This window comes from Hipposideros armiger, unplaced genomic scaffold (genome assembly GCF_001890085.2).
Source record: "Hipposideros armiger isolate ML-2016 unplaced genomic scaffold, ASM189008v1 scaffold_1261, whole genome shotgun sequence".
NCBI lineage: Eukaryota > Metazoa > Chordata > Mammalia > Chiroptera > Hipposideridae > Hipposideros > Hipposideros armiger.
The window spans coordinates 171,384-197,889 of NW_017732611.1; the positions used below are offsets into that span (position 1 = coordinate 171,384).

General features: G+C 33.9%; 1 protein-coding gene across 1 annotated transcript; it reads left to right on the forward strand.

Annotated features, from left to right (window-relative positions):
- The first annotated feature begins 293 nt into the window (after window positions 1–293).
- On the forward strand, window positions 294–18,514 carry SULT1B1 (sulfotransferase family 1B member 1). The gene is made up of 7 exons (XM_019633231.1): window positions 294–576; window positions 854–982; window positions 4,284–4,381; window positions 6,190–6,316; window positions 7,993–8,087; window positions 13,813–13,993; window positions 16,578–18,514. The coding sequence occupies exons 1-7, from the start codon at window positions 429–431 to the stop codon at window positions 16,688–16,690; spliced, it is 891 nt and encodes a 296-aa protein (XP_019488776.1). The 5' UTR covers window positions 294–428; the 3' UTR covers window positions 16,691–18,514.
- Window positions 18,515–26,506: the final 7,992 nt, after the last annotated feature.

The window sequence follows — 26,506 nt, forward strand, 5'->3', positions numbered from 1 at the left end:
TAAACTGAAATGTAATGAGTGACAGATTTATTTTACCTTTAGTTCAGATACTTTTTAGCATGCTTCTGTGAAATGTAATTTTGTGTGTGTGTGTGTTTCTTTTTTTTTTATTTTGCTTTTTTGAAATGTAATTTTTAACTCAGAATAAATATGCAGTTCAATTTCTTTCCAACATTTCTACTAAAAGACCTTTGTTCTTCTTGTCACTGGGCCAGTTGCTGCTCTTGTAATCTACACCACAGAAATGCCCTTTGTATTTAGAGCTCTGCTTTCTCAGTGTATTAAAGGCCTATTGCACTTTGTGTCAAGTTGTAGTATCTTAAGAATAAGATTAGTTACTCAGCTTCTGATTTTTATCCTCTTTATTTCTCCATTATTTGATTGTCAGTAAATATTCTATTAAGTATCTGCACAATCTGGTACAAAAAATGATTTCTCCAAAAGACTTCCTGAGAAAAAATTTGAAGATGGTCCATGGTTATCCCATGATCCATGTTTTTGCTGACAACTGGGAAAATGTTGAACAGTTCCACAGCAGGCCAGATGACATTGTGATAGCCACTTACCCCAAATCAGGTGAGTTTTGTGGCCTGACAAATGCAGGTCTGACTAAAACCTTTGTTTCCTGAAAATCAACTTCTGTATAAAATTATTATTATCCTAAATAAAATTAATATTCCTATCAGTCAGTCTAGCCATTTACTTCAAGTATATTAAAATGGGTTTGGGGCCATATAAAGGGAAACTGCAGCATTAACTTTCTAACAGGATGTATTAAGATGGCAGGCTTCCAACAGGTACTTTTCCCTCAGATTCAGGTGATGGTTATAAAAAATGTTGCCTTTTGCCACAGGTACCACTTGGGTAAGTGAAATTGTGGACATGATTCTAAATGATGGAGACATTGAAAAATGTAAGCGAGATTTTATAACTGCTAAAGTTCCAATGTTGGAAGTGGCTGTCCCCGGACTAAGAGTTTCAGGTAATTTTAAACCATCTGGGAGTTATAGTTTTGTAATATTATTTACATAGCTTATTAATTATTGTATTTGCAATTGCCACTCAAAGGAAATGGAGTAGATTTGGTCATATAAAGTGCAAGCTTGAAAGCAGTACAATAACCAAGGCATATCAACAAACTAGTTACAGTCCACTACATATCCAGGTATGATAATTGAAAATGAAAGAATTTTGTTGTAGAAAACAACTAAAAATTTGGTTGGTGACATTAAAAATGTTCCTTATTTTTTATTAGCTTTTGCAGTATAGAATTTGGCAGATTAGAGCAATGAGCTCCTAATTTAGGATATTGCTGTAGTTAAATGAATAGGTAAAGAAGCACCAATGCCTCTTAAAACATAAAATTTATTATTAATACAATTCATTTTTCATCCACAAATATTTATTGCATGCTTCTAAAGAATGATGTAGTGTGCTATGGGCTAGATACAAAATGATTAGTAAGTTAGATGTCTTATCCCCAAGGAGTTTACAGTAATATTGTAACATTAAATAAGTAAATAAACTAAAAATATGTACATCTTACATATCCAAAGAATAGGGCTCTATGAAAGAGAACAATAGGAGAGTTTACTTTAGATTGGATAATTAGGGATAACCACTCTGAATTGAAATCTCAAGCCATGCACATAGTTGGAGAAACCATATTTCAGGAACATAAATTATTAGTTATAAAGGTCTAGAAGCAGGAAAGACACATTAGTATCATCCTGGAACTATAAAAACCATTACAACAACAACAACCAATAATAACAACAATGAAACAAGGTAAAGTGAGCTGCAAAACAATCGACAATGACTAGGCAGGAACAGGTCATGTAAGGCTTGTAGTTCTTAAGATATATTCAGTGAGCTAAGAGAATAAAAAAAGTATGATGTCCTGTAGGAAATGTGAGAAGGGTTTCAGAAGTGAGGCCTGGCTCTCCAATGCTGTTGGAAACCTGGGATAAGAAGAAGTACAGTGGTGAAATTGTATATCAATATAAAGAGCAGAATCCAAATTCTCTCCCTTGCTGGAGCTAGGCAGAGAAGGACCAACTGGGAGGGTGGCACTCCTTCTGTATGGCGGCCTGAAGTCAGAGAGTAAATGCTAAAGCTTGGAACTAAATGATTATTCTGGGATACACAGCTAAAATGAGCGCAAGAGTGAGTTAAGACTCCAGGATCATGGAAAGTATAAAATGAAAAAGTGATAGACTCAAAGTAACCCGGGATCAGGAAGTCAGGGGTTATTGGTGGGAGGTGGGGGTTGAGGGTGGGGAGTGAGGCTTGTAGGATTACTAGACAGTGAGTAGGTGCAGTTCACCTGGTAAAGGAGGATAAACTGGCACTCAGATTTACTCTGGAGCCTAAATGTGAACACTTGCGATGTCATTACATATTCCCATCATTCATAGTTGTACACATGAAGGGTTCAGTTAAAGGACCTCACATGTCAAAACAATTACAAGACAGAAGAGGTTGAGAAATCTTTCAACAAAGTTGAGGAAAGAAAGAGGAAAACCATATTATGTGGGAAAACTTCATAAGAGAAACAGACATAAAAGTTTATGCCATGGCATTGAGGAATAGTAAATTGTGGAAGATTATGACTTCTCATTCCTATATGCTGAGTCAAGTGTTAACTACCAGGTCAGTAGAAGCATAATGAAATACATGGTAACATTTTATTGGTGTATAATTAATTTTTCCAGATAAAATTCAGGTTACCCAATTAAATTTGAAATTTAGATAGCTATTTTATTTAGCAATGGTATATCCCAAATATTACAATGGGAGATACTTATACTAAAAGGAATCTGTTGTTAACCTGAAAATCAAATTTAACTGGGATATTTGTATCTTTATTTCTAAGTCGGGCAACCCTAACTGCATTGATATCAAGAGGTTCTTCTTAATACAACCATGTGTTATGCACTACTCTCTACAGAATAGTTGTTGGTGAACAAAACACGCAACATCTCTGATCTCATGGAATCTCCATTCTAGTGTCTGACTTTGGGGGTGGGGATAGGGAAAGTGCATAGGAACTGACAATAAACAAATAGATCAGTAAATAAACTATGAAACAAAAATAAGTGCTATATATAACATTTTAAAATGATATTTTAATAGATACTGGGTGGCTTTTTAGCATATGTAATGAATGTATGTAAGCAATTGAAGCATAAAATTGCTCTGAAAGAATGAGTCATAGAATTATGGGTAGGTCTGACTTCATATGCAAAAGGTGGGAAGATAATGTAAGATTAACAGGTAATCCAGAGGTTAGACTGGATATAAGTAATAATGTGAAAAATATGCAAAGGACTTTTAAGAATTGTTAGATGTGAAACCTGTAGGAAGAGACAACAGTCATTGAGATCTTAGGGTTTGGTGGCTCTAGAGGAGATGGCATCGTTAACAGATATACATGGGATATGATAAAGGCCACTCAGTCCATTAACAGAATAGTAAGTGAAAATGGTCAGCCAGCTCTTCTCAGTCTATGTCAGAAGTTTTCTGAGTATGTCTTTACTCCATAAGTGCCAAATCAGGCTGGCCAAATCACTACGTAGTGAGATCCAGGCCCCTGGGTTCTTCTGGGCTGAAAATGTAGAAATAAATGGATACTTTCTGTCTCAGGGAAGTTCATATAGCCCTTATCCAAGGACTTAGTATGAAACCAAGTTGTACCACATATTAGTTGTACAACTTTGGAGAGTTCAGCTAATACCTAAAAGTTACACAACATTTTCATTTTGCATATATATATATATATATATATATATATATATATGACACATAAAGGAAATAATGAAAATGATATCATCTATACTAAAATAGTTGATGCAAAACAATAACTGTTGTGAGAATTACTAGTTATCAATATCTCTTTGACATACAGAAAACATTTTTATAATTATTTATAATATGCACAAGCATGATAAAACTCTGAAGTGCTAAGGTTGGTATTATTACTCCTCATTTTGGAGGTGGAGAAAGTGAAGCATAGAGACTGGGATACTTTCAAATGCCTCACAGTGAAAAAGTGATAGAGTTAGGATTTGAATCAAAGGAGGCTAACCTCAGAACCTATGCCTATAACCATTTTACAGTATTGCCTCTTAGAATACAGGTAAACAACACCTATGATTGGCTCAACATTTAGCAGCATTATATACTGCTCAAAAATTTTAAAAGGTTGGCTGAGAAAATCCGGAAATGCAAGCAAGCATCTTAGAGACTTTAATATCTCTATATACCAAACTAAATTTTCCCAGGTGTAGAGCAATTAGAGAAGAATCCATCACCTCGGGTTGTGAAGACACATGTACCAACTGATCTTCTTCCTAAGTCTTTCTGGAAAAACAACTGCAAGGTACACTATAGACTGCAAGTCAGTTTCTTAATGTGACCCTATCCCTTTACTCACTCACATAGTAAATAATTACTCAAATATTTCGTTTACTTGTTACCTTGTGAACTTAGCTACATAAGAAAGGGTTTCAACTAAAGTGTTTCAGTTATTTCAGTCTGAATCTACATACTTAAGTTTTCCAAAGTTATATAGTAACAGGATTCTCATTTCAGCAGATATTGCTCCTACTAATCTCCCACTATCCCTAGATATGCTGGTCTTCTCTGAAAACCAAATATAAGGATGTCAGTTTTTATTTGGTTATTTGGGAAAATTCTCCAGTGAAACATTTATGCCTGGATATTTGCTTTTGGGGAAATTTAAATTTAAAATTCAGTGTCTCCAATAATTGTAGGGCTATTCAGATTATCTATTTCAACTTCGCTGACTTTTGCTAGTTTGTGATATGTAAGGAATTCTAAGTTGTTGAATTTTGTAAAGAGAAGTCATTCATAATATTCTCTTCTTAGTCTTTCTCTTAACAGACTTTAGGTTTTTACAAATTTTATTTATTTTTAAAGCAATTTTAGGTTTGTAGCAAAATTGCGAGGCAGGCAGAGATTTCCCAGACGTGTACACCCTCATCCCCGCACATGGTGAGACTCCCCATTATCCCCACCAGAGTGGTACATTTTTAAATTGATGAAGCTACACTGACGCATCATAATCATCCAAAGTCCATAATTTACATTAGGGTTCACTCTTGGTGTTGCACATCCAATGAGTTTGGACAAATGTAGGATGACATGTACTGGAGGTGCCAAAAAATGTATACGCATGACTTGTATTCATCTTTTTTATCAGTATATATTATTACAATTTTAATACAGTTTTTTCCTTTCTTAAAATGTGTATAATTTTTTTTGGTACCTTCTGTATATTCACCATTGTAGTACAATACAGAGTAGTTTCACTGCCCTAAAATCTTCTGTACTCCATCTGTTCATCCCTCCTCCCCCCAACTCTGGCAACCACTGATCTGTCTCCATAATTTTGTCTTTTCCAGAACATCAGAGAGTTGGAATCATATAGTATGTAGCCATTACAGATTACATTCTTTTTTCCCTTAGTAATAAGCATTTAAGTTCCCTCTCTGCCTTTTCATGGCTTGCTAGCTCACTTCTTTTCAGTGCTGAATCATATTCCACTGTCTGGATATACTAAAACTCATTTATCCATTTACCTACTGAAGGACATCTTGGTTGCCTCTGAGTTTTAGCAATTATGAATAAACTGCTATTAAGATCCATGTGCAGGTTTTTGTGTGGACCTTATTTGTCAGCTCCTTTGGAGAAATGACAAGTAGAGTGATCGCTAATTGTATGGTATGAGTATTTTTAGTTTTATTAGAAGCTGCCAAAATGTCTTCCAAAAAAGCAATACCAGTTTGCATTCCCACCAGCAATGAGAGTTGCTATTGCTCCACATCCACAGCAGCATTTGGTGTTGTCAGCGTTCTGGATTTTGGTCATTCTAATAATTGTGGAGTGGTGTCTCATTGTTGTTTTAATAGGCATGCACCTCATGACATTTAATGTGGAGTATCTTTTCATACCCTTTTTTGTGTCTTTTATTTTGTCAGTCTTGTTAGCTGTTTTCCAATTTTATTAATTTTTTTAAAGAGCCAACTTTTTGTTTGATTAATTCTCTAATGTTTTCCTGTTTTTAATTTCATGGATTTCAAATCTGTTGCTTTCCTTGACTGTACATTAATTTTTTTTCTTAAATAAAATACCATTCAATTGGTTTTCTTTCTTCTCATCCTGTAGATAATTTATCTGGCTCGAAATGCCAAGGATGTTGCGGTCTCATATTACCATTTTGATTTAATGAATAATCTGCAACCCTTTCCTGGCACATGGGAAGAATATCTGGAAAGATTCACGACTGGAAATGGTAGGTAGGCTTTAGCTTAAAATTAATAAATAATTTTTTATTTTTAATAATATTATTAACTATTACTGGCATAACTTTTCCTTTCAAAACACTTATTTTTCCGAGTCAGTAACAAATACACTCAAATACCATTTAAAAATTAAATCAGGGCCGGCCTAGTGGCACATTGGTTAAGAGATGGCTTCGGACGCCAGCTCTGAGCAGCAGGGCCCTAGTTCGGATCCCACATGAAGGTCAGTGACACTGCCCTCTGCAGCTAAGATGATGAACAACAACTCGACCTGGAGCTGGGCTGCCGTGAGTCGCTGGTGGCGGTGTAGGCTGCAGCCCCTGCTGCAGTGGGCTGCCATAAGCTACCGTGAGCAGCCGGTGTGAGCTGCCAAAAGCTGCTGTGAGCTGCCGTCCAGAAGCCGGTGACCAATCTGCCTCACCTGGGAAGAAGTGCAATGATCACAATACCAACATGGACCAGTGAAGCAATGTCCTCCACAACTAGACTGAAGAACAAAAGGACAAAAGCTTGTCTGTTCCCCTTCCCTGATTCCCCAACTCTGTTCTCTTCCCCCAATTCCCCAATAAAATCTTTAAAAAAACAAAATTAAATTAAATGCGAGATCTGACAATTAAGTTTGTGAACTTATCCTAGAAAAAGGGCTACATGCCTCATTGCTGAATATCACTACAGTCACCTTCGAAGTACTTCCCTTGGGACACTATGTAGTGATGCTAGTGGCTAGTTCTCCCCCCAAAGCAATTTTGGAACTCTTTTTCTGGAATTGCCTTCAGAGCTGTCATCATATTACCCTTGATGCCCTGAATGCCATCAGTATGTATGTCTTCCTTTCAGTATTTCCTTTATCTTCAGGTAAAGAAAGAAGTCATTGGAGGCCAGATCAAGTGAGTAGGGAGGGTGTTCCAATACAGTTATTTGTTTACTGGCTAAAAACTCCCTCACAGACAGTGTCCTGTGAACTGGTGCATTGCCATAATGCAAGAGCCAGAAATTCTTGGCGAAAAGTTCAGGTCATTTTCATCTAACTATTTCACGAGCCTTTTCAGCACTTCTAAATAGTAAACTTGGTTAACTGTTCATCCAGTTGGTACAAATTCACAATGAATATTCCCTCTGATATCAAAACAGGTTAGCAACATTGTTGCAACAAGTTCACAAACTTAATTGTCAGACCTCATATGTCTAATATTTTACTATGATAATATATAAACCTGGTATTAAATAAACATTGCTTAATGAAAATATTCTCTAACCTCTCTTCACTTACTAGAAATCCAGTCTCAGTTCCTGTTCACAATAGAAATTGTTTACTTTGCCCAAACCATTAGTAAAATCTGTCATACACATAATTATAGTACTTAAATAGTTGATATGAATACTTCATAAAAAAATAGTTTCCTTCCATGTGAAGCTAAGTATAACCTATTGGAATGGAGGCCAATGTATTTTCATTTGAAATGCTTCCTTGGTACATTATTTTTTAAAATCTGATTGTTTTTAAATTCATATTTGGCTGATTATATATATTTTTAAGTTAGCCTTATTTCGCAGTTCTCTTGATTATTAAATTCCACAGAATGCTTAGAAAATTTGACTTATTGTTCAGAAACAAAGCTTTAATTTCATGAATGCTTATAGAAACAGACTGTTTCTCTGGTTTTAGTGGCCTATGGTTCCTGGTTTGATCATGTTAAAAGCTGGTGGAAGAAAAAAGAAGAACACCCAATACTCTTTTTGTACTATGAAGATATGAAAGAGGTAAATGGTAGAAAATCATTCTGGATAATTCCCCCACTAAATCATGGGGTAAAAGGATTAATATATAATTTTCAACATAATCTATGGAGTCCAAAATTATATGATTGCTTTGCCTAGTCACCATGACTGCTTACCCAAATCTTGCTAAGATCATTAATGAATTTCTAATTGTAAAATCAATTATGTTTTTATTCCTCTTATCCTTTTTAACCATTGTGTTTATACTGAGTACCTTTTCTTTTTTCATGATTTTTTATTAAATTTATTGGAGTGACATAGATTAGTGAAATTATATGTTTCCAGTATACAATTCTAGAATACATCATCTATATATTCATTGCATTATGTGATCACCACCCAAAATAAATTCTCCTTACATCACCATGTATTCGGTCCCCTTTACCTTCTTCTATCACCACACCCCCTTACCCTCTGGTAACTACTAAACTATTTTCTGTGTCTAAGTTTTTGTCTGTTTGTCTTGTTTGTTGTTACTTTCAGTTTTATATCCCACATATGAGTGAAGTCACTTTTTCTGTCTGACTTATTTCACTTGGCATGATAATCTCAGGATGCATACATGTTGTCACAAATGGCAGTATTTCATCTTTTTTATGGCTGAGTAATAGTCCATTGTATATATGTATAACATCTTCTTTATCCAATCACCTATCAAAGGACACTTCAGTTGTTTCCATGTCCTGGACACCGTGAATAGTGCTACAGTGAACGTGTGGGTACATGTATTTTTACCAATAAATATTTTCAATTTTTTGGGTAGATTCCCAGAAGTGGGATTGCTTGGTCATATGGTAATTTTATTTTTAATATTTTGAGGAAACTCCATACTGTTTTCCATTGTGGTTGTACCAGTTTCCATTCCCACCAAGAGTATGAAGGTTTCTTTTTCTCCATAGCCTCTCCAATACTTGTAATTATTTGTCTTGTTGATGACAGCAATTGTAACCAGTGTGATGTGGTATCCAATTTGATTTGCATTTCCCTAATAGCTAGTGAAGTTGAGCATCTTTTCATATACCTTTTGGCCATTTTTATGTCTTCTTGGGAGAAGTGTCTGTTCAGGTCTTATGCCCATTTTTGAATTGGATTGTTTGTTTTTTTGTTGCTGAGCTATACAAGTTCTTTATGTATTTTGGATATTAGCCCTTTATTGGAGGTGTTTGCAAATTGTTTGCAAATATCTTCTCCCATTTTGTTCGTTGCCTCTTTGTTTTGTTGACAGTTTCTTTTGCTCTGCCGAAGATTTTTAGTTTGTTGTAGTCCCATTCATTAATTTTTGCTCTTACTTCCTTTGCCTTTAAGGTCAAATTCATAAAATCCTCTCTGGACCCAAGGCCTATCAGTGTAGTATTTATTCTTTCTTCTTTACGATTTATTGTTTCAGGTCTTGTATTTAGGTCTTTGATCCATTTTGAGTTAATTTTGGTACATGGTGACAGATAGCAGTCTAATTTGATTCTTTTGCATGTGGCTTTCCAATTTTCCCAGCACCATTTATTAAAGAAGCTTTCTTTTCTCCATTGTATGTTTTTGGCTCCTTCATCAAAAATTACCTGCCCATATATACGTGAGTTTATTTCTGCGTTCTCAATTTTATTCGTTTGGTCTGTTATCTGTTTTTCTTCCAATACCATACTTTTTTTTTTTATTATTGCGACTTTGTAGTATAATTTTAAGTCTGGGAGTATGATACCTCTGGTCTTGTTCTTCTTTCTCAGGATTGCTTTGGCTGTTCGGAGTCTTGTGATTCCATGCCAATCTGATGATATTTTTTGTTTGTTTTATTTGTTTAAAAAATGTCATTGGGGTTTGATGGGGATTGCATTAAATCTTTACATTGCTTTGGATGATATGGCCATTTTAAGTATGTTGATTCTTCCAATCTGTGAACACAGAATAGCCTTCCATTTCTTTGTGGTTTTTTTTTAATTTCCTTTAATAAAATCTTGTATTTTATAATGTATAGGTCCTTCACATAATTTGTTATGTTTATTTCAGAGTATTTTATTCTTTTTGTTGCAATTGCAATAGGAATTTGTTTTTCATTTCTTTTTTTGCAATTTCATTGTTAGTATACAGGAATGCAATGGATTTTTGTACACTGATTTTGTATCCTGCAACTTTACTGTATTTGTTTATTGTTTTTAATAGTTTTTTGGTGGCGTCTTTAGGGTTTTCTATATAAAGAATCATGTCATCTGCAAAAAGTGACAATTTGACTTCTTCATTTCCAATTTGGATGCCTTTTATTTTTCTCCATTGCCTGACTGCTCTGACTAGGACTTCTGATACTATCTTGAATAACAGTGGTGAGTGGGAGCATCCCAATCTTGTTCCTGATCGTAGAGGAAAAGCTTTCAGTTTTTCACCATTAAGTATGATATTCACTGAGATTTTGTTATATATGGCCTGTATTATATAAAGGTATTTTCCTTCTATATCCATTTTATTAAGTGTTTTAATCATAAATGGATATTGTATCTTATCAAATGCTTTTTCTGTGTCAATTGATGTGACCATATGATTTTAATCCTTTATTTTGTCTATGTGGTATATCACATTGATCAATTTGAGTATTCTGAATCATCCTTGAGCCCCCAGAGTGACAGATTTTCACACTTTTAGGTTTTCCTGTGGATCTCTATCTACCATTTAGTCATTTTTCTTTTTAAGCTGTTTGTTATATTTTGGTGCTTATGTCCATGTCCATTGTTGCCAAAACTATTTATGTGCTAATGACCCCCGCCCAACAAACTCCATTTAACTTCTACACTGAATTAAGACCCATGCTTTTCTTTAAATGACCCTCAAATTTGACATGTTAAAAACTAAATTCATCTCGCTTCTCTCTCTTCAATGTGTAATCCTTGGCTTCTTTTATCCTCTCTTTTTGTTAATGTTATTTGTCCATTCAGTTTTCAAAGCTTGAAAATAAAGTGTCTTCATTTGCATCCGTATAGTGGATATGGTTCCACTATATCCTGAACATCCCACTGGTTCACATGCCCTACCTATTATATCTTTCAAATGTGTCCCCCATTCCTTTACTTTTTTACTACCTCCCTCTTAGTCAGGGACTCATAAGCATTCATCTAATCTCATGTATGAACTAGTATTAGGTCAAATACTACTGCAAAGTTCCAGGCCTATTCTGGGCTATTTTAGTTAAATTATCCACACACACACACACACACACACACACACACACACACACACACCTAGAAAATGTGTAGAAACCAAGTTTCTCTAGTTCTAAAGCCTGGGCATACAAATAAGGATACTTTTTAGACTTTCAGATTCATGATAGAAGGTACCATATCTATCATTCTTCCGACTGAATCTGTAGTACCTCACATAGCACCTACCACATAAATGGGGCCTTGATAGTCACTTGTATGAATAATTGATTGCTTGAATGAATGAATAAATAAATGAGTAGCAATAACAAACATTATAGTGACATCAATCCTATTTTGCATAACAGAAATCATGCCCCAGGTAAAATCTCCCTTGCTCTAAGTATTTCTGGGAAACCCCCAGATTATTTCTCACATCTTATTAAGAAGAGTCCTCTGAGTTTTTCTGCTCTGCACAGGCCCCCACCCTCCATCACACTTGTTTGCATACCATAGAGAATCTGGGGTCTAAAACTTACCAGTGCTTTTGAGGCAATTAATGTAAATTTGCCAGTATACACAGACACAAAACAAAAATGGCTTTGATTAATCAGAGTTAAGTTATGAATTCTTCAGAAGAGAGAAAATTGTCCTTCTGTACCAAGTATCTCTCTCTACTTCCTGGATACATGAGTAGCATTTATTAGCTTTGTGAAAGAACAATTTTAGCTTCTGAATATATTGCCTTTTCTCCACAGAATAGAGAAATACATTTCCTGGGCTGGGCTGGTATCCAATTCTGAGTCATACATCATGCTGTCCACCACATGACACTCTCATGTTAACCATTTCTCTTATTTAGGTTAAATGCCTTATTCAAATCAACTCATTATATTGATTAACAGTTTGGCCTAATAAGCTTTATTAGCATATCCAGATATTTTGAATCCCACTCAAATCTTCTACATACATCGTATTTAAAAGACAATGTTTTTCTCCTGTCATGCAGTCATTTTTAGATAAAGTTATATAAGAGGTTTAATATAATAACAATAGAATAAAATTACAAGTACATATCAAGAATAAAATTCAGAGGGAAATCTTATAATTTACATCAGGTTTATGAATGTCAGCATAAATTCTTAATGAATGAGGTGAAAGAGAAATGCAGCAGAGGAAGATTCAATAGGGGTCAGCACTCTCCACTTTAACTTCTACTGGTTTATAAACTAACATCATCATTGATACTTTGGCAGTGGACAGATTATTCTCCAAATACTTCACATCCTTAACAGAAACTGCTCTCTATTTGCCTGTCCATCTATTTGTTTTCCTTGTACCACTACTAACTTTTCTTTTGGCCTTTTATCCACTATCATAATTTCTGACCTTTTACTTATTCCAAGCACTGACACCCCTTAAATTAGTCATCTCATTCTTCTCTCTTCAAGGTATGATACATAAAATATTGCCATAACTTCCCTTCCAGGGAACTCCCTGCCAAAATATACACCTATGTACACACACACACACACACACACACACACACACACACACACAGAGTTAATAAGACACATTATTAAATGCCATTGCTTCCCTATGGCATTAAAGATACAGTCAGTCCAAATCTCTCAGCAGGATATCCAAGGAAGTCCTCAATTTTACTCTAATTTATCTTTCCAGTTTTATTGACTCTCTCACTCCTGTGTATAACTTAAACCTAACTCCAACCATTTTGCTTTTTCCTCACTTTAACACAATGAGACACTAACACCTCCAAGAGTTTTAATTACTTCCTTTATTGGAAATTCACTCTCTAACATCTCAAAAGACCATGCATCTTGGAAAATTCTGATTCATCTCTTTCTCATCATAGATATCACCTCCTCAAAATGTTTCTAGATCTATCCATGCAGATTTTAGTTTAGCTTTCTAAAAAGTTACAAATATTAAATTTATGTCACTAGCGTCTGGAAAATGATTCATTTCTCAGATTTTGTTCTTTTTATTCTCAATGGCTAATGAATAATTTGGGTCTTGATAGCTTTGCCCCTTCATTAGAATTTATTTTTAATAAATTATTTCCAAGCAAGGTCTAATCCGTTTTTGTACTTTAAGGCAAACATACTTGAAGTTGTCCATGAATTTATTATTTTTGTTCATAAATATTGTTATTAAAACAACAAAGACATTTTGATTAAAAATAGAAAAAAGAGGTAGGAAGAATAAAAAAGATACTGGGCCCCTAAAACATGCACAATTCAAATATGATTACAAATTGAGCTTAAAATAAGTTTTAAGATTGTTTCTCTCTAAATATTGTTAATATTTAGCCCAAGGGTATTCTTATTGTACTTTGAAAATATAAGGCTTGGAACAAACAAACAATTTCTTCTATTTTTGTTAATTATAAATTATTGTTTTTTATTTTATGATTAATTTTTAAAAATCATTAATAGACCCAACCAAATATGAATTCAATATTCAGAATCAACATTTAAGAAAAAAGATTATAAAAATTATAGTTTTTTACATTGTTAATGATTTGTTTACCATTTTCTTGGATATGTTTCTTTACCCACTAATAGAATCCAAAGCAGGAAATCAAGAAGATTAGTAGATTTCTAGAGAAGAACCTGAATGATGAGATCTTGGATAAGATCATCCATCACACCTCATTTGGAATGATGAAGGACAACCCTCTAGTGAATTACACACATCTACCAAAGACAGTGATGGATCACAGCAAATCCTCTTTTATGCGCAAAGGTGAGTTTAATTTCCCTCCTTTCGGTTTAATTTCCCTTTTCACTTTCTTATGAATTATTATAAAATGAGGATTAACATTGTGGTTGCTACCAAATTACTTAGATTTGAGTATTTGATACATATTTCTCCTCCTATTTAATAATCTGCTAAATGAGAGTGGTCTTGACAAATCTGATGTGAGTCATTCCAAATTTATTTCTAAATCTTCAATCTTTGTCTAAATTGGCATAGGCCTCTTTCTCTTCATTGATAAACTGAATATAGTACCATTTTCTTTAAAGACCCCATATCATTTAGAAAACAGTGGTCACATTGTTTTTTTGTTTTGTTTTACTTTGTTTTTGTTTTTTTAATTAAAGTTTACTGGGGTAACAATTGTTAGTAAAGTTACATAGGTTTCAGGTGAGCTATTCTGTGATACATCATCTATATATCACATTGTGTGTTCACCACCTAGAGTCAGTTCTCCTTCCATCACCATATATTTGATCCCGCTTACCCTCATCTATATATGCTAATTAAAAAAGAAGACACACACACACACACACACACACACACACATACACACACACACACACTTTCCTGGTGGAATACTAAGAAAAAAATATCTTTCTTAAACATGGCAAATTTTTATTATGCCAGATTATTGAATGTAACTTCCAGGAGAATTTTATCCCTACTCATATGAAAATTGATACCACCCCCATGATATCTCATTAGGGTATAGAGGTAGAGAAGATAAGTTCAGTATGTGGATTCTATGGTTTCTCCAACTTCACCCTAAAAGAGTGCATACTAGTCTAATAAGAGAGACATCTTTACATGCCTTCCCGAAGTGGTAAATAATATGTCCTTTGTGATCAGATTGATCTGGGAACTGCCACTCCCTGAGTCTATGACTTTGAATACATTAATCAATCTGCCAAAACAATGTTTACATCACTAACAATATGGAGAAAGTACTAACATCTATGGCACAAGTTTTTCAAAAGGATAATAGTAAATAATATGTAAGCGTTTAGAATATTTTTCTGATCATAAATAATACATACAAAAATCGCAAGTCTTCCCAGTTTGAATAGTTCAAGATTCATCTCTCCTTTACTCATGCATTCTATAATTCATTCATTAATTTACAGATAGCAAAGCTCTTCATGAACACCTATTTGCAGCACATACTATCTAGGACATGCATCATTGAATGACACATGCATCTGCCTCTTGAGGACATACATTACAATCCTAATGTAATGCAACAGCCATACATGTAAATAGAAGGTGAAAAGGGTTCAATATGACCGAAAGCCCAGGCACACACAGTCTTGAAGGATGCCATGCTGGATAAATCAATATCATAATTTAGTCACACAATAGTAAAGGTAGTAGGAAGAGGACAGGTGATATCCAGTGTTTATACCTATGTCCCAAATTGCAATGAAACAGAAAAATCTGGGCTTTGATTAGACTTTATTTTAACAAAATAAAATTTTTTATACATTCCTTACTCTTGTGAAGCAAATGTGCTTGTGTGTTATAAAATTTATACTCAGATATTTGGAATATTTTATATATGACTCTTTATTGTTTAAATCTATGCTCTCTGTTTTTAATGCCATCTTTACAGATGAACTATCTTGAAAATACATTTCCTTCACATATGTCCCAGAGCTCTTTCCATCTGGTAAACATAGAACAAAGTATAACAACCAGGGAAACAACCTTGTCTAAGGGGATGTTTTTCATCAAAAGGATTTGGAATCTTCATCAAACCATCAGGGTTAATATAGCTTGCAATTCAATAGAATATATTAATTATATTAAATATACCTATTTAATTAATATTAAATATACCTATTCTTAAATAGGTATTAAATAAATGTTTTATTTATAGCAAAAGTAAATGTTTTTCTCCAAGCACATTGGCAGTACCTTAAAAATTTATTTATTTTTATATAAATATTTATAAGCATCGAAGTATAACAAGTTAAATAAATTTACATCACATAAGTTTTACATTTGAAAAAAGGGTTCAGGGATATTATATAGTTAATGCTATTCTTCTCATCTAAAATGCAAATACAGTATAAGTCTAGTGAACTCAGAAATAACAAATATTCTACAAGAATTATGCCACTCTTATTTACACATTCTGGGAAGTGATACTTACCAGCTTTTTATTCCATGGTTTGGTTGTGCTGATAACCAGTCCTTTGTAGAGTTTCCAAGAGTAACTCATGGAATAAAATATGCCCTGACCGTATCCAATGTTTAACCGTAACCCCGTGACCTAGGATAATTAGAAATTTTAAAAGAATCTCTTTCAGGAAACTATTCTATAGCCCATAAATTCAGGCAAGAAAATTAACCCTTCTCAGAATGTGTCTTTAAATATCAGACTCTGTTTAGCCATAAGCCACCTTTCTACATGGGATTACCAGCAAAAGAGGAATAACATTTTAAAGTATTCAAATACAAGGAAAGCCTTTTTTAACTTTTCTAAGCTTTTCTTTTGTTATGTATTAGATTTTTCTTCATAATGGAAATATTTTATTCCTTCATATGTTTTCATATTTGTTATTTTTAGGGATTACAGGTGACTGGAAGAATTACTTCACAGTGGCCCAAAATGAGAAATTTGATGCTATTTATAACAAGGAAATGTCTGGAAGTGAACTTCAGTTCCGCACAGAGATTTAAAGAGCCTACACAGCAAATCTGAAAGAAGTGACGTGTAATTTGTTGAAAGGGGCAGTTATGACTTTACTTGGATTTACAAAGGAGAAAAATGTGCTTTTAAACCTTTGATTTTTCAGTGCCATTAATCAGTTTCCAGTTTTGCCCTGACTCTAACCTTCCAAATTTCCTTAAGTTAAGGCCAATTGTTATCTTTTCATAGGCTGTTCCTGCCTTTTCCTATCCTAATACTGACAAGAAAGTATTTATCTGACCCAATCTCCATATATGTTGGCTTAGAATTAGGTTCCCCTACTCACATGGCCCAAGAAATGCTGTTTGCAAACTAACACCATATTTCCTAGCTCTGTTCCAATTTCCCTTTGCTGAAAACTTGACCCAGGACATTCTGTTTTACTACTGCTTTTTGGGTGTCAAGTGTTCCCTGAGTCATAGCTCATCTGCTTGCAGTGTCTCTATTTTGATAACACAGTTCATGTCCCATATCATGTGGTTCAGATTTTGGAAGTGTTTCTATTCCTAGTCTGAGTTTCCAAATTTCTGATTGCTGAGTATCTACTTTCTGAATTTTCAGAGGTGAAAGATCTACATTAGTCTCCCTTGAGCTCTTCTTTGGGAACTGAAGCCCCACTCTGGGAGCCTGGAAGGAGGGCTGGAATCTGTTTCCTGTGGAGAGTCCTTTCCAGACCTTAATGGCCTCTTCTGAACTTCTAAAAATCACCTATTGCTATGCTCAGTCCCCATTTGGGAATTTCATTTATTTCATCTTGTGTCTTAATAGGTTTGGATACTTTAATAGCACCTTCAGCACCCCCAGATAAGATCATAGCTGCTGCTAAAATTTCCCAATCCAGTGCTTAATGGAGACTCTCCAGGCTAAATTTCCACGATGCCTCCAGACCCACATCCTCTCTACCTACTATCTTACACTGTGCCTCTCAACATGGGTTCTTGGATACATGTCTCCTTACAACATTTGTTTATCAATTCCAGCTTTGTCTTACAAGTAGTTATTTCTGTCTCCTGTACAGCAAGATCTTTTGCCAGCAAGTCATAGCTGCATGTGCCAAATTCAATGCCAAGCCCAGGTTCCCAAACTCAAGCTTGGTTTGAATGTGCTGGGTCCTGATTCATTCTGGAGAGGAGTTCTGACCCATTACAGGCCTCCTGAGCCATAACTGAGTTAGCTACGACAACTTGGGCTGCAATAGTTTGCCTTCACAGGTGCATCTCTGCTGTCAGCCTTTGCCGCTGGAATAGCTCCTCAGGTTTGTAACTTCTTTCTTTCCCAACCCTAGGGGATTGATCTAATGCCAACTGGAAACTCCCTAAGAGTTTAATATTTATGATTCTGGAGATAGTTGTTCTGATACATTTATTATCACGTGTTATAAATTATTTCAGGAAATGAAACTTATGTGTACATTCCTCAGAAACATGTTTAGTAGTAGTTAACCTTGAATGCTTAGGGGTAGTGTGAACTAGCTCCAGCTTTCTAGAATACTCTTGCCAACAAGGAAGTAAAGTCAATCATGTATGCATTTGTTTTATTATCTCTATTAATAAGTTAATGTGGTATGACTTCTGATAGTATATCTATTTTTGAAAACAATTAAATATCTCTGAACTAGCTAGCTTTTAATCTGTGTAATAAATTGGCTGTACTAACTGCCTTCACTAGCAGGATAAAATAATTTCCACTTTTCCCTAGTTTTCCCATGTGGAAATAATTCTCTGTAACTGGACTTTATTCAAAAAATTTGAGTGAGCTTTAATTATGCCCTAGGCAGTTTTGGGGCACTGATGATAGAGTGGAGAAAAAATAAAAATTAAATTTTCCTTTACCTTTCTTACAGGTTGTTGCCTCTTATCCATTTTTTAAAAAAATTAGTTTCAGGTGTACAAAGCAACATGATAGACATTTATACCCCTCACAAAGTTATAACCCACCAATCTACCACCCCTCTGACATCATATATAGCTGTTACAATACCATTGACTATATTTCCTATGCTGTACTTTATATCCCGTGACTATACATACACACACACACACATACACACACACACACACACATAATATATATATATATACACACACACATATATATATATAGTGCATATATGTGTATGTGTGTGTGTGTGTGTATTTAATTATAGTTGACATTCAATATTATTCTCTGATTCAAACGCCAGCACCCTGGTTCACTGTCTCATCATCTTGTGTTCACGTCACACCATACAGTGGCACTCCTGCTAGAATTCCAGCTTCGAAAGTTCTTGATACCCAGTGAAATCATTCAGAAAACTGCCACTAAATTAATTTTCCTAAAACAATGAATTTATCATTATTTCTCCTTTTCAACAATCATTAGTATAATTGTCAAACACAGCCACTTAGAATAATCTCATTCTATTTTTCTCTAACCAAAGCATGGGATGTAAGGACAGCAATACCAAATATGTGGCAATGACGTGATTACTCCCTCAGCCATGTCACCTCACTAATCAATCAATGACTGTTTTCCAAGTAGCCAAAGTATGGCCTAAAAATATTTCCATCATATCATTCAAAGCAAGTACTAGCACTTGTTTAGAGTAGGTACCTACTGTGAAACTCTGCTATTATTGATCAAAGGGAAAGAGCCAAAAAGACTCCCAAGAGAACAGTATCTTGGATTGTCCTTTAGTGAGATGCTTAAACTTTAGAAAACCTGAGTAAATAAGATTTTAGTTTCTCACCTGTAAAATTAGGTAATTGGTTTGTGTTTCTTTCACATTCTAAAATTCTATGGCTTTATTTGCTCCCTCTTTCCTAAAAGTGATATTTAAACTGTTTTGACATGTGTAAGCATATACACAGTTATGATATGCAAATACATATATACATGTACATATGTATGCATATCCCATTGGTTGTTTCTCTGATGAATACAGTACATATGCTGCATTTTATTGCTATTCTATGCTTTCATGAAAGCTTTGGACCAAGTCTTTTGATTATTCAGTTATTCAATTATTATTCAGTTTTTCAGTTATGTGTTTTGAGCTTCCAATAGATTAGAAGTATTTAAGGCTTTATGATTCTTCCCTCATAACTCTTCCAACAGGTAGTGTGAAACAGTATCACAAAGCATTCTACCTTATATGCCAACAGCTATTAGCAAGGAGGCAAAAATATAGCCATATATCCTTGTTCTCTATCCTATCAAGCACTCCAAAATACCTTTCATGAAAGATGTTCTTGAGTGAGATGGAAAACTGTACTTAGTAGTGGTAATTAGGTGACCAGTTCAGAATCATAATCCTAGGGCATTTATTCTAATTGTCTAGTAATCTTAAAAGTGTAGTTTTTAGCATCTCCAAAATAATGTTGAAAAAAATTTTGTACCATCTCACACATTTTAAATTCATGTTTGATTGAGTAGCTGGGTAACATAGACTAGCCAAGTTGACACCTAACTTTTTTCCAATAATAAGCTTAAATAATAAAGATATAATTTGCAGTGTCCAGAAAATGTTGACACTTTAAAATGAAACTTTTGTAACACTTTCAAAAATGTTTCCAATGGAATTCAAATACTTTAGTGATTAGATATTCATCATTATTCATATAAAATGCATGAAAATGTCATTTCACAGTTGGAAAATCATGATTGTTTTTCTATTTTAAATAACATTTCAATATCATTTTTCTACAGAATTTTATCACAAAATTATATTCATATTTCATACTAAAGCTCTTTTATTTATCACGCTATTATATTTCTCTGCAATAAAATACATATTTAAATTTTAATTCTAGAATGTCTTGTGATCATAAGTCTTTAAGTAAATGATAAGCCTTTAAGGTAAGCTTTTATAGGAAATGTCTCATTTAATAAAATAGATGAATATTCTTTTTCAATTAATTCTTGAGTCCAGATAATGATTACATGTTGATAAAATAATATAGAATTCAGCATCAATTCTACCCGTTTAATTTGTTATTGCAATGTGTCAAAAATGTATTCCTATAAATAAGATAGGAATTTTGTTTTACAATGTCACTCAATTATTTGAATACTTCTGACAAAAAAAATCACATATCAAAAGTCATCAGAATCAACAAAAATTATTATGATGTACTGGATGACAACTCTATTAGTTGTCCTTTCTTGTTATTTGTTGAGTGTGAAGAATTGAAAGCCACTTGATATTCAAAAGGATTTTCTACCCAGTAATTAGAATCATGCTTTGTCTGTTTTGAGGAAGAATGACAAAATGACTTTACTAAGACTTATCATATAATTTTTAATTACTGATGCTACATTTTCACTTAAAGGCAAATTATCTAACCTGAAAAATATTTCAAAAGTTGGGAAAATTAAAGTACTATTCATTAATATATGCCATTTCCAATTCAATATTTCTGATAAAACGTTTTTTATCGTGTGCTTTAAATAATTTTTCCTTACAATTTTAGGATTTAGAATAGGATATTCAATCTGCCATTTACACTTATTGGTAATGTCAGTCCATATTATCACGTGAGTTAGATCAGATTTATTTTTATTAGCATTTTATTATTTCAAGGACAATAAAGAACATTCTAGTAAGTTTAGATAAGAGGTAGGATTCTACAATATTCACAATCCATCCTCAAAAGCATAGCTTCTACATTCTAGAACTTTCATAATTATAAACCAATCACCTTACTGTAACACTTTTAAGATACATTGAAGAAAGTATCAAATGCTTTGCAGTTCTAAGGACAGTGTATCGGTCAGCACTAAATTTGACCCAATAAAGAAAAAAGATTATACCAAATTAGTTTTATATGCTGCATAATAGAGGGACAGTTATTGAAGCAAAAGAGAAATGGACTTTTCATTTACTAAGCCTCAGTTATACTTCTATTTTCATCTTCTAGTCATATTGACAGCTAAGTCCAGAGGTTTATAGATCATACTGAAAGAAATTCCTGGGGTCTGTAAAAGTTTCTCCAAAGTCTGCCAAGGGACTGGGGACATGGCAATAGAGGGATGGGCATTTGACCTCCCCTCTCTGGTTTCAAGTACAGCAGTTGCGTATTTTTGCTTTTTAAAAAAATTAAATGTATTGGGGTGACAGTGGTTATTAAAATCATATAGGTTTCAAGTGTACAATTCTATAGTACATCATCTATGTATCACATCGTGTGTTCAGCATCCAGAATCAGTTCTCCTTCCATCACCATATATTTGACCCCCTTTACCCTCTTCTACTACCCCTCCTCCCCCCTTACCCTCTGGTAACCACTAAACTGTTATCTGTGTCTATGAGTTTTTCTTTCTATTTTTTGTCTTGTTCATGTGTTGCTTTCAGTTTTATATCCCACATATGAGTGAAATCATATGGTTTTTTTACTTTTTCTGTCAGACTTATTTCAGTTAGCATGATAATTTCAAGATTCACTCATGTTGTTGCAAATGGAAACATTTTTTCTTAAGGCTGAGTAATATTCCATTGTGTATATGTACTACATCTTCTTTATCCAATCATCTGTTGAAGGACACTTAGGGTTGTTTCCATGTCTTGGCAACCATGAATAATGCTGCAATGAACACAAGGGTACATATATCTTTACAGATAAATGTTTTCAGACTTCTGGGGTAGATCCCAGAAGAGAGATTGCTGGGTCATTTGGTTGCTTTAATCTTAATTTTTTGAGGAACCTCCATTCTGTTTTCCATAGTAGCTGTACCAATTTACATTCCCACCAACAATATATGATGGTTCCTTTTTCTCCACAACCTCCCCAACACTTGTTATTACTTGTCTTATTGATAGTAGCCATTCTAACAGGTGTGAGGTGGTATCTCATTGTGGTTTTGATTTGCATTTCCCTAATAGCTAGTGAAGTTGAGCATCTTTCCATATATCTGTTGGCCATTTGTATGTCTTCTAGGGAGAAGTGTCTATTCATGTCCTCTGCCCATTTTTTAATTGGATTGTAAACTTTTTCATTTAGAATAGTTTTAGATATATAGAATTATTTCAAAGACAGTACAGAGGGTTTCGGGGTACCACACACCCAGTCTCCCTTATTATCAATAGCTTACATTAATATGGTATATTTGTCACAATTAATGAACAAATATTGATACACTACTACTAACTAAAGTCCAGACATTAGATTTTTTCCACTATTCTATACTGACATTTTCTGTTCCAGGATCCTATTCAGAGTGCCACAATGTATTTAATCATCATATCTCCTTAGGTTCCTCTTAGATGTGAAAGTTTTTCAGACTTTCCTTGTCCTTGATATTTTTGAGGAGTATTGGTTAGCTATTTTGAAGAATGTTCCTCAGATGGCATATATGTAATATTTTTCTCATGATTATACTGAGGTAACATGTTTTAGGGAAAAATGGGATAAAGTACCTACCATTATTATCACATCACATCAAGGGTATATATAAACATATGACTTATCATCGTTGATGTTGACCTTGATTACCTGGTTGACGTAGTGTTTACCAACTTTCTCCACTACAAACTTACTCTTTGCTTTTTTGCTTCCTTTCCATAGAAGAAAAATAATCTACAGCTTACACTTAAGAAGTGGGGTATAATAGTTCACCTCCTGAAAGGTGGAGTATCTACAAAAAATATTTAGAACAATTCTGTTTGGGAGATATTTTAAATTCTCTACTATTTATTTATTCATTTATTCATTCATTCATTCATTCACTTACATCAGTAAGGACTTATGGATATTTATTTAATACTTTTGGTTATATGTTAGTAATACTTTATTTTCTTGCTCAAATTTTTCTAGTTTTGTCCATTGGAAGCTCTTTAATTTCCTGTTCCACACTGTTAGCTGGTTTTAAAATATACATATATTTTGCAAATTGCTGAGAGTCAAAAAGGTTTCTGACTTCATTAGCATATAGGTATAATGCATAATGCAAAATTAAACAACATGAGATATGTGGAATAATGTAAAATATAATAATTATTATTATATTTTATAACTTACTATCATGTGTATTAATCATTTATTAGCAGTCAGGAAATTTTGTAGAAGTATTAGTATACTCTTTTAATGTGAGGGAAAGCAAACTTTGCACTAGGATTTAAATCTAAGTCTGTTTGACTCTAAAATGTCTTTTTTAAACCACTGAATAACACTATATAGAATTATATATAAATAATCTGCTTCAGATAGTAGATATTAGGTGACCTCTCAAAATGCTGCCATAAACGGAATTAAGTAATGGTGCCCAAGCTGACAAAGTTTCCAAGCTCTCTCCACTCTCAGAGCCTTATTGTTGCAGGGACACTGCCTACAAACCTTTGAAAATTAGGTCTGTGAATGCTTTTTTCCCAGCACTATGTCATAATTGACTCTTGTTATCATTTAAATAGAGATGACAATACCATAGTTCAAGCTCATCTAGCTTAAGGTTAGTTTCAAGCATTGATTTGAAAACTAAATAGAAATGTCTCCGTTAAAACTCCAAATAAATGACTAATAAGAGAGTCCAAATAAATGACTAATAAGACAGTTTTGGTAATGTAGCCTATTCATAACATGAGGACTGACTGTACTCTGTCCTGTTCTCTCCTGTTCAGGAGGAAAAGAACAAACTGTCATAAGTTTTATGGAGAAACTTCACGTGCAGCTTTGAATATGGGAGAAAAAGGAAGAGAAAGAACAAAATATTTCTTCACAGTGTGTAACTTCTCTACCTCCTCCCTCCCTCTAGTCCTATTAGCAGCAGTACCAAAATTCCTGAACTTATTGGAAGCATTTGTAAAGAAAGGAAGATTCTTGTGGTTCTCCTTGGAGATTCTGATAAAATAGCCTGGAAGGGGGAGAGCCGGTGCAGATTATGAATTTTATATAAACACCAAAGGTGATTCAATAGCTGTATTATCTATTGCTGTTTCCAAGTGATAAATACTAACTATTCTTGTTTTCCAAGTGATTATAGATAGATAGATGATAAATAAATAATAGAAAGATAGATAATAACAGCTACAAAGACACTTCTTTTGTACTGATTGAATTCATATTTGGAGATCAAAAAAATTAAGCAAATGAAACATAACCTTATAATTTAAAAAGAAGAAAGAAGTCTAGTAAATTACACAGTTCAACCCTAAGCCTTTAGCCAAATATGCACTGTTTTAAAATAAAAGAAGTAGGTAGCTATTCCAGTACAGTTTGCTCAATGTGTGAACTATTTGTTAACTTAAAAAATTTGTGGAGATTCAGCTTCATTGAGAATGTTTTTGCTTATTTCCTGGGTAATTATACCTTCCACTGGATAAAAGTTAAATTTCTAAACAGGCTAGTATGTGAGAAAACTGAATTGTTCTTATTGACATATTTTGGTTTTGAAGCACACAGGCCTCTGCCACAAAGCCAAAACACAAAGAGAATAAACCAGAGAAAAGGCAAGACTATATAATAAAAATTAATTACATATAAAGGAAAATCTTTTAAAAGCAGCCTAACAATGAAAGCATAGTATTTGAGTCATATAAAACTTCTATCTCAATACTTGAATTTTCCATCATCAGTGCAGTTTTCCTTGTTTTGAAGTATAACATACACACAAATGAGTGTACATATTTTAAGTATTCAGATACATCTTCCCAAGTAAACATATCTGGGTAACCAGGTCCATGTCTCAAGGAAAAGAGCAATACCAGCATACCAGTCTTCCCCTCCCGTGTGCTCCATTCCAGTTAATATTCTTACAATGAAACCCACAATCCTGATTTCTAACACCAAAGATTAGGTTTAACTTTTTTGAAATTTGTATTAATGGAATGATACAGATGGACTCTTTGACTTTCTGACTTTTTTCACTCAACATTATAATTGGGAGATTTATCCATGTTGCATGAAGCTCTAGTTTTCTTTTTTTTTAAATTAAAGTTTATCGGGGTGACAATTGTTAGTAAAGTTACATAGGTTTCAGGTATACAATTCTGTAATACATCATCTATATATCAGATTGGTGCAGCCGCTATGGAAGGCAGTATGGAGTTCCGCAAAAAATTAAGGATAGAATTACCAACAATCCCTCTCCTGGGTATATACCCAAAAAATCTGAAAACATATATCCGTAAAGATATATGTGCTCCAATGTTCATTGCAGCTTTATTCACCGTGGCCAAGACATGGAAACAACCAAAGTGTCCTTTGATAGATGATTGGATAAAGAAGTTGTAGTTTTCATTTTCATTATTGTTTAGAATTCCATTGTGGGAATATGCCAATATTTATCTGCTCTTGATGGACATTATAACTACTTTGGAAAACTCTTTGGTGGTATGTCTTAAACCTATGCATATCATATTATCTGGTTATGTTTTATTAGATTTCTAACTTAATTTCTCTGTGATTAGAGACCATATTCTGTTTGGTTTCACTCCTTTGATGTTTATTGACATTATCATTCAACCTTTGAAAGAAGTAAATCTCACTATGGCATGACTCCAAGAAACCCAGCAGAAAACAATAAATAAAATGTGAACAATTAATTTTCTTAAAAGTAAGGATAAGTTCTCAAGACTAAGACTAGCTATGCCATACAATTAAAGGAAAACTGAAATAGACCAATAGTGAAACCTACATCTGCAGAATTCCTCCCCACTGCATGATTCCCAGTACAATAGTGCTTCCCGTGCTTTCCAGTTACCGTATTTGCCGGCGCACAAGACGACTCGGCGTATAAAAGGACCCCCTAACATTTCCACTCAAAATACAGAGTTTGTTATATGGTCGGCTGTGTGCGATTTTGCGAGTGTGGTAAAATCGCATAACAGCAAAATC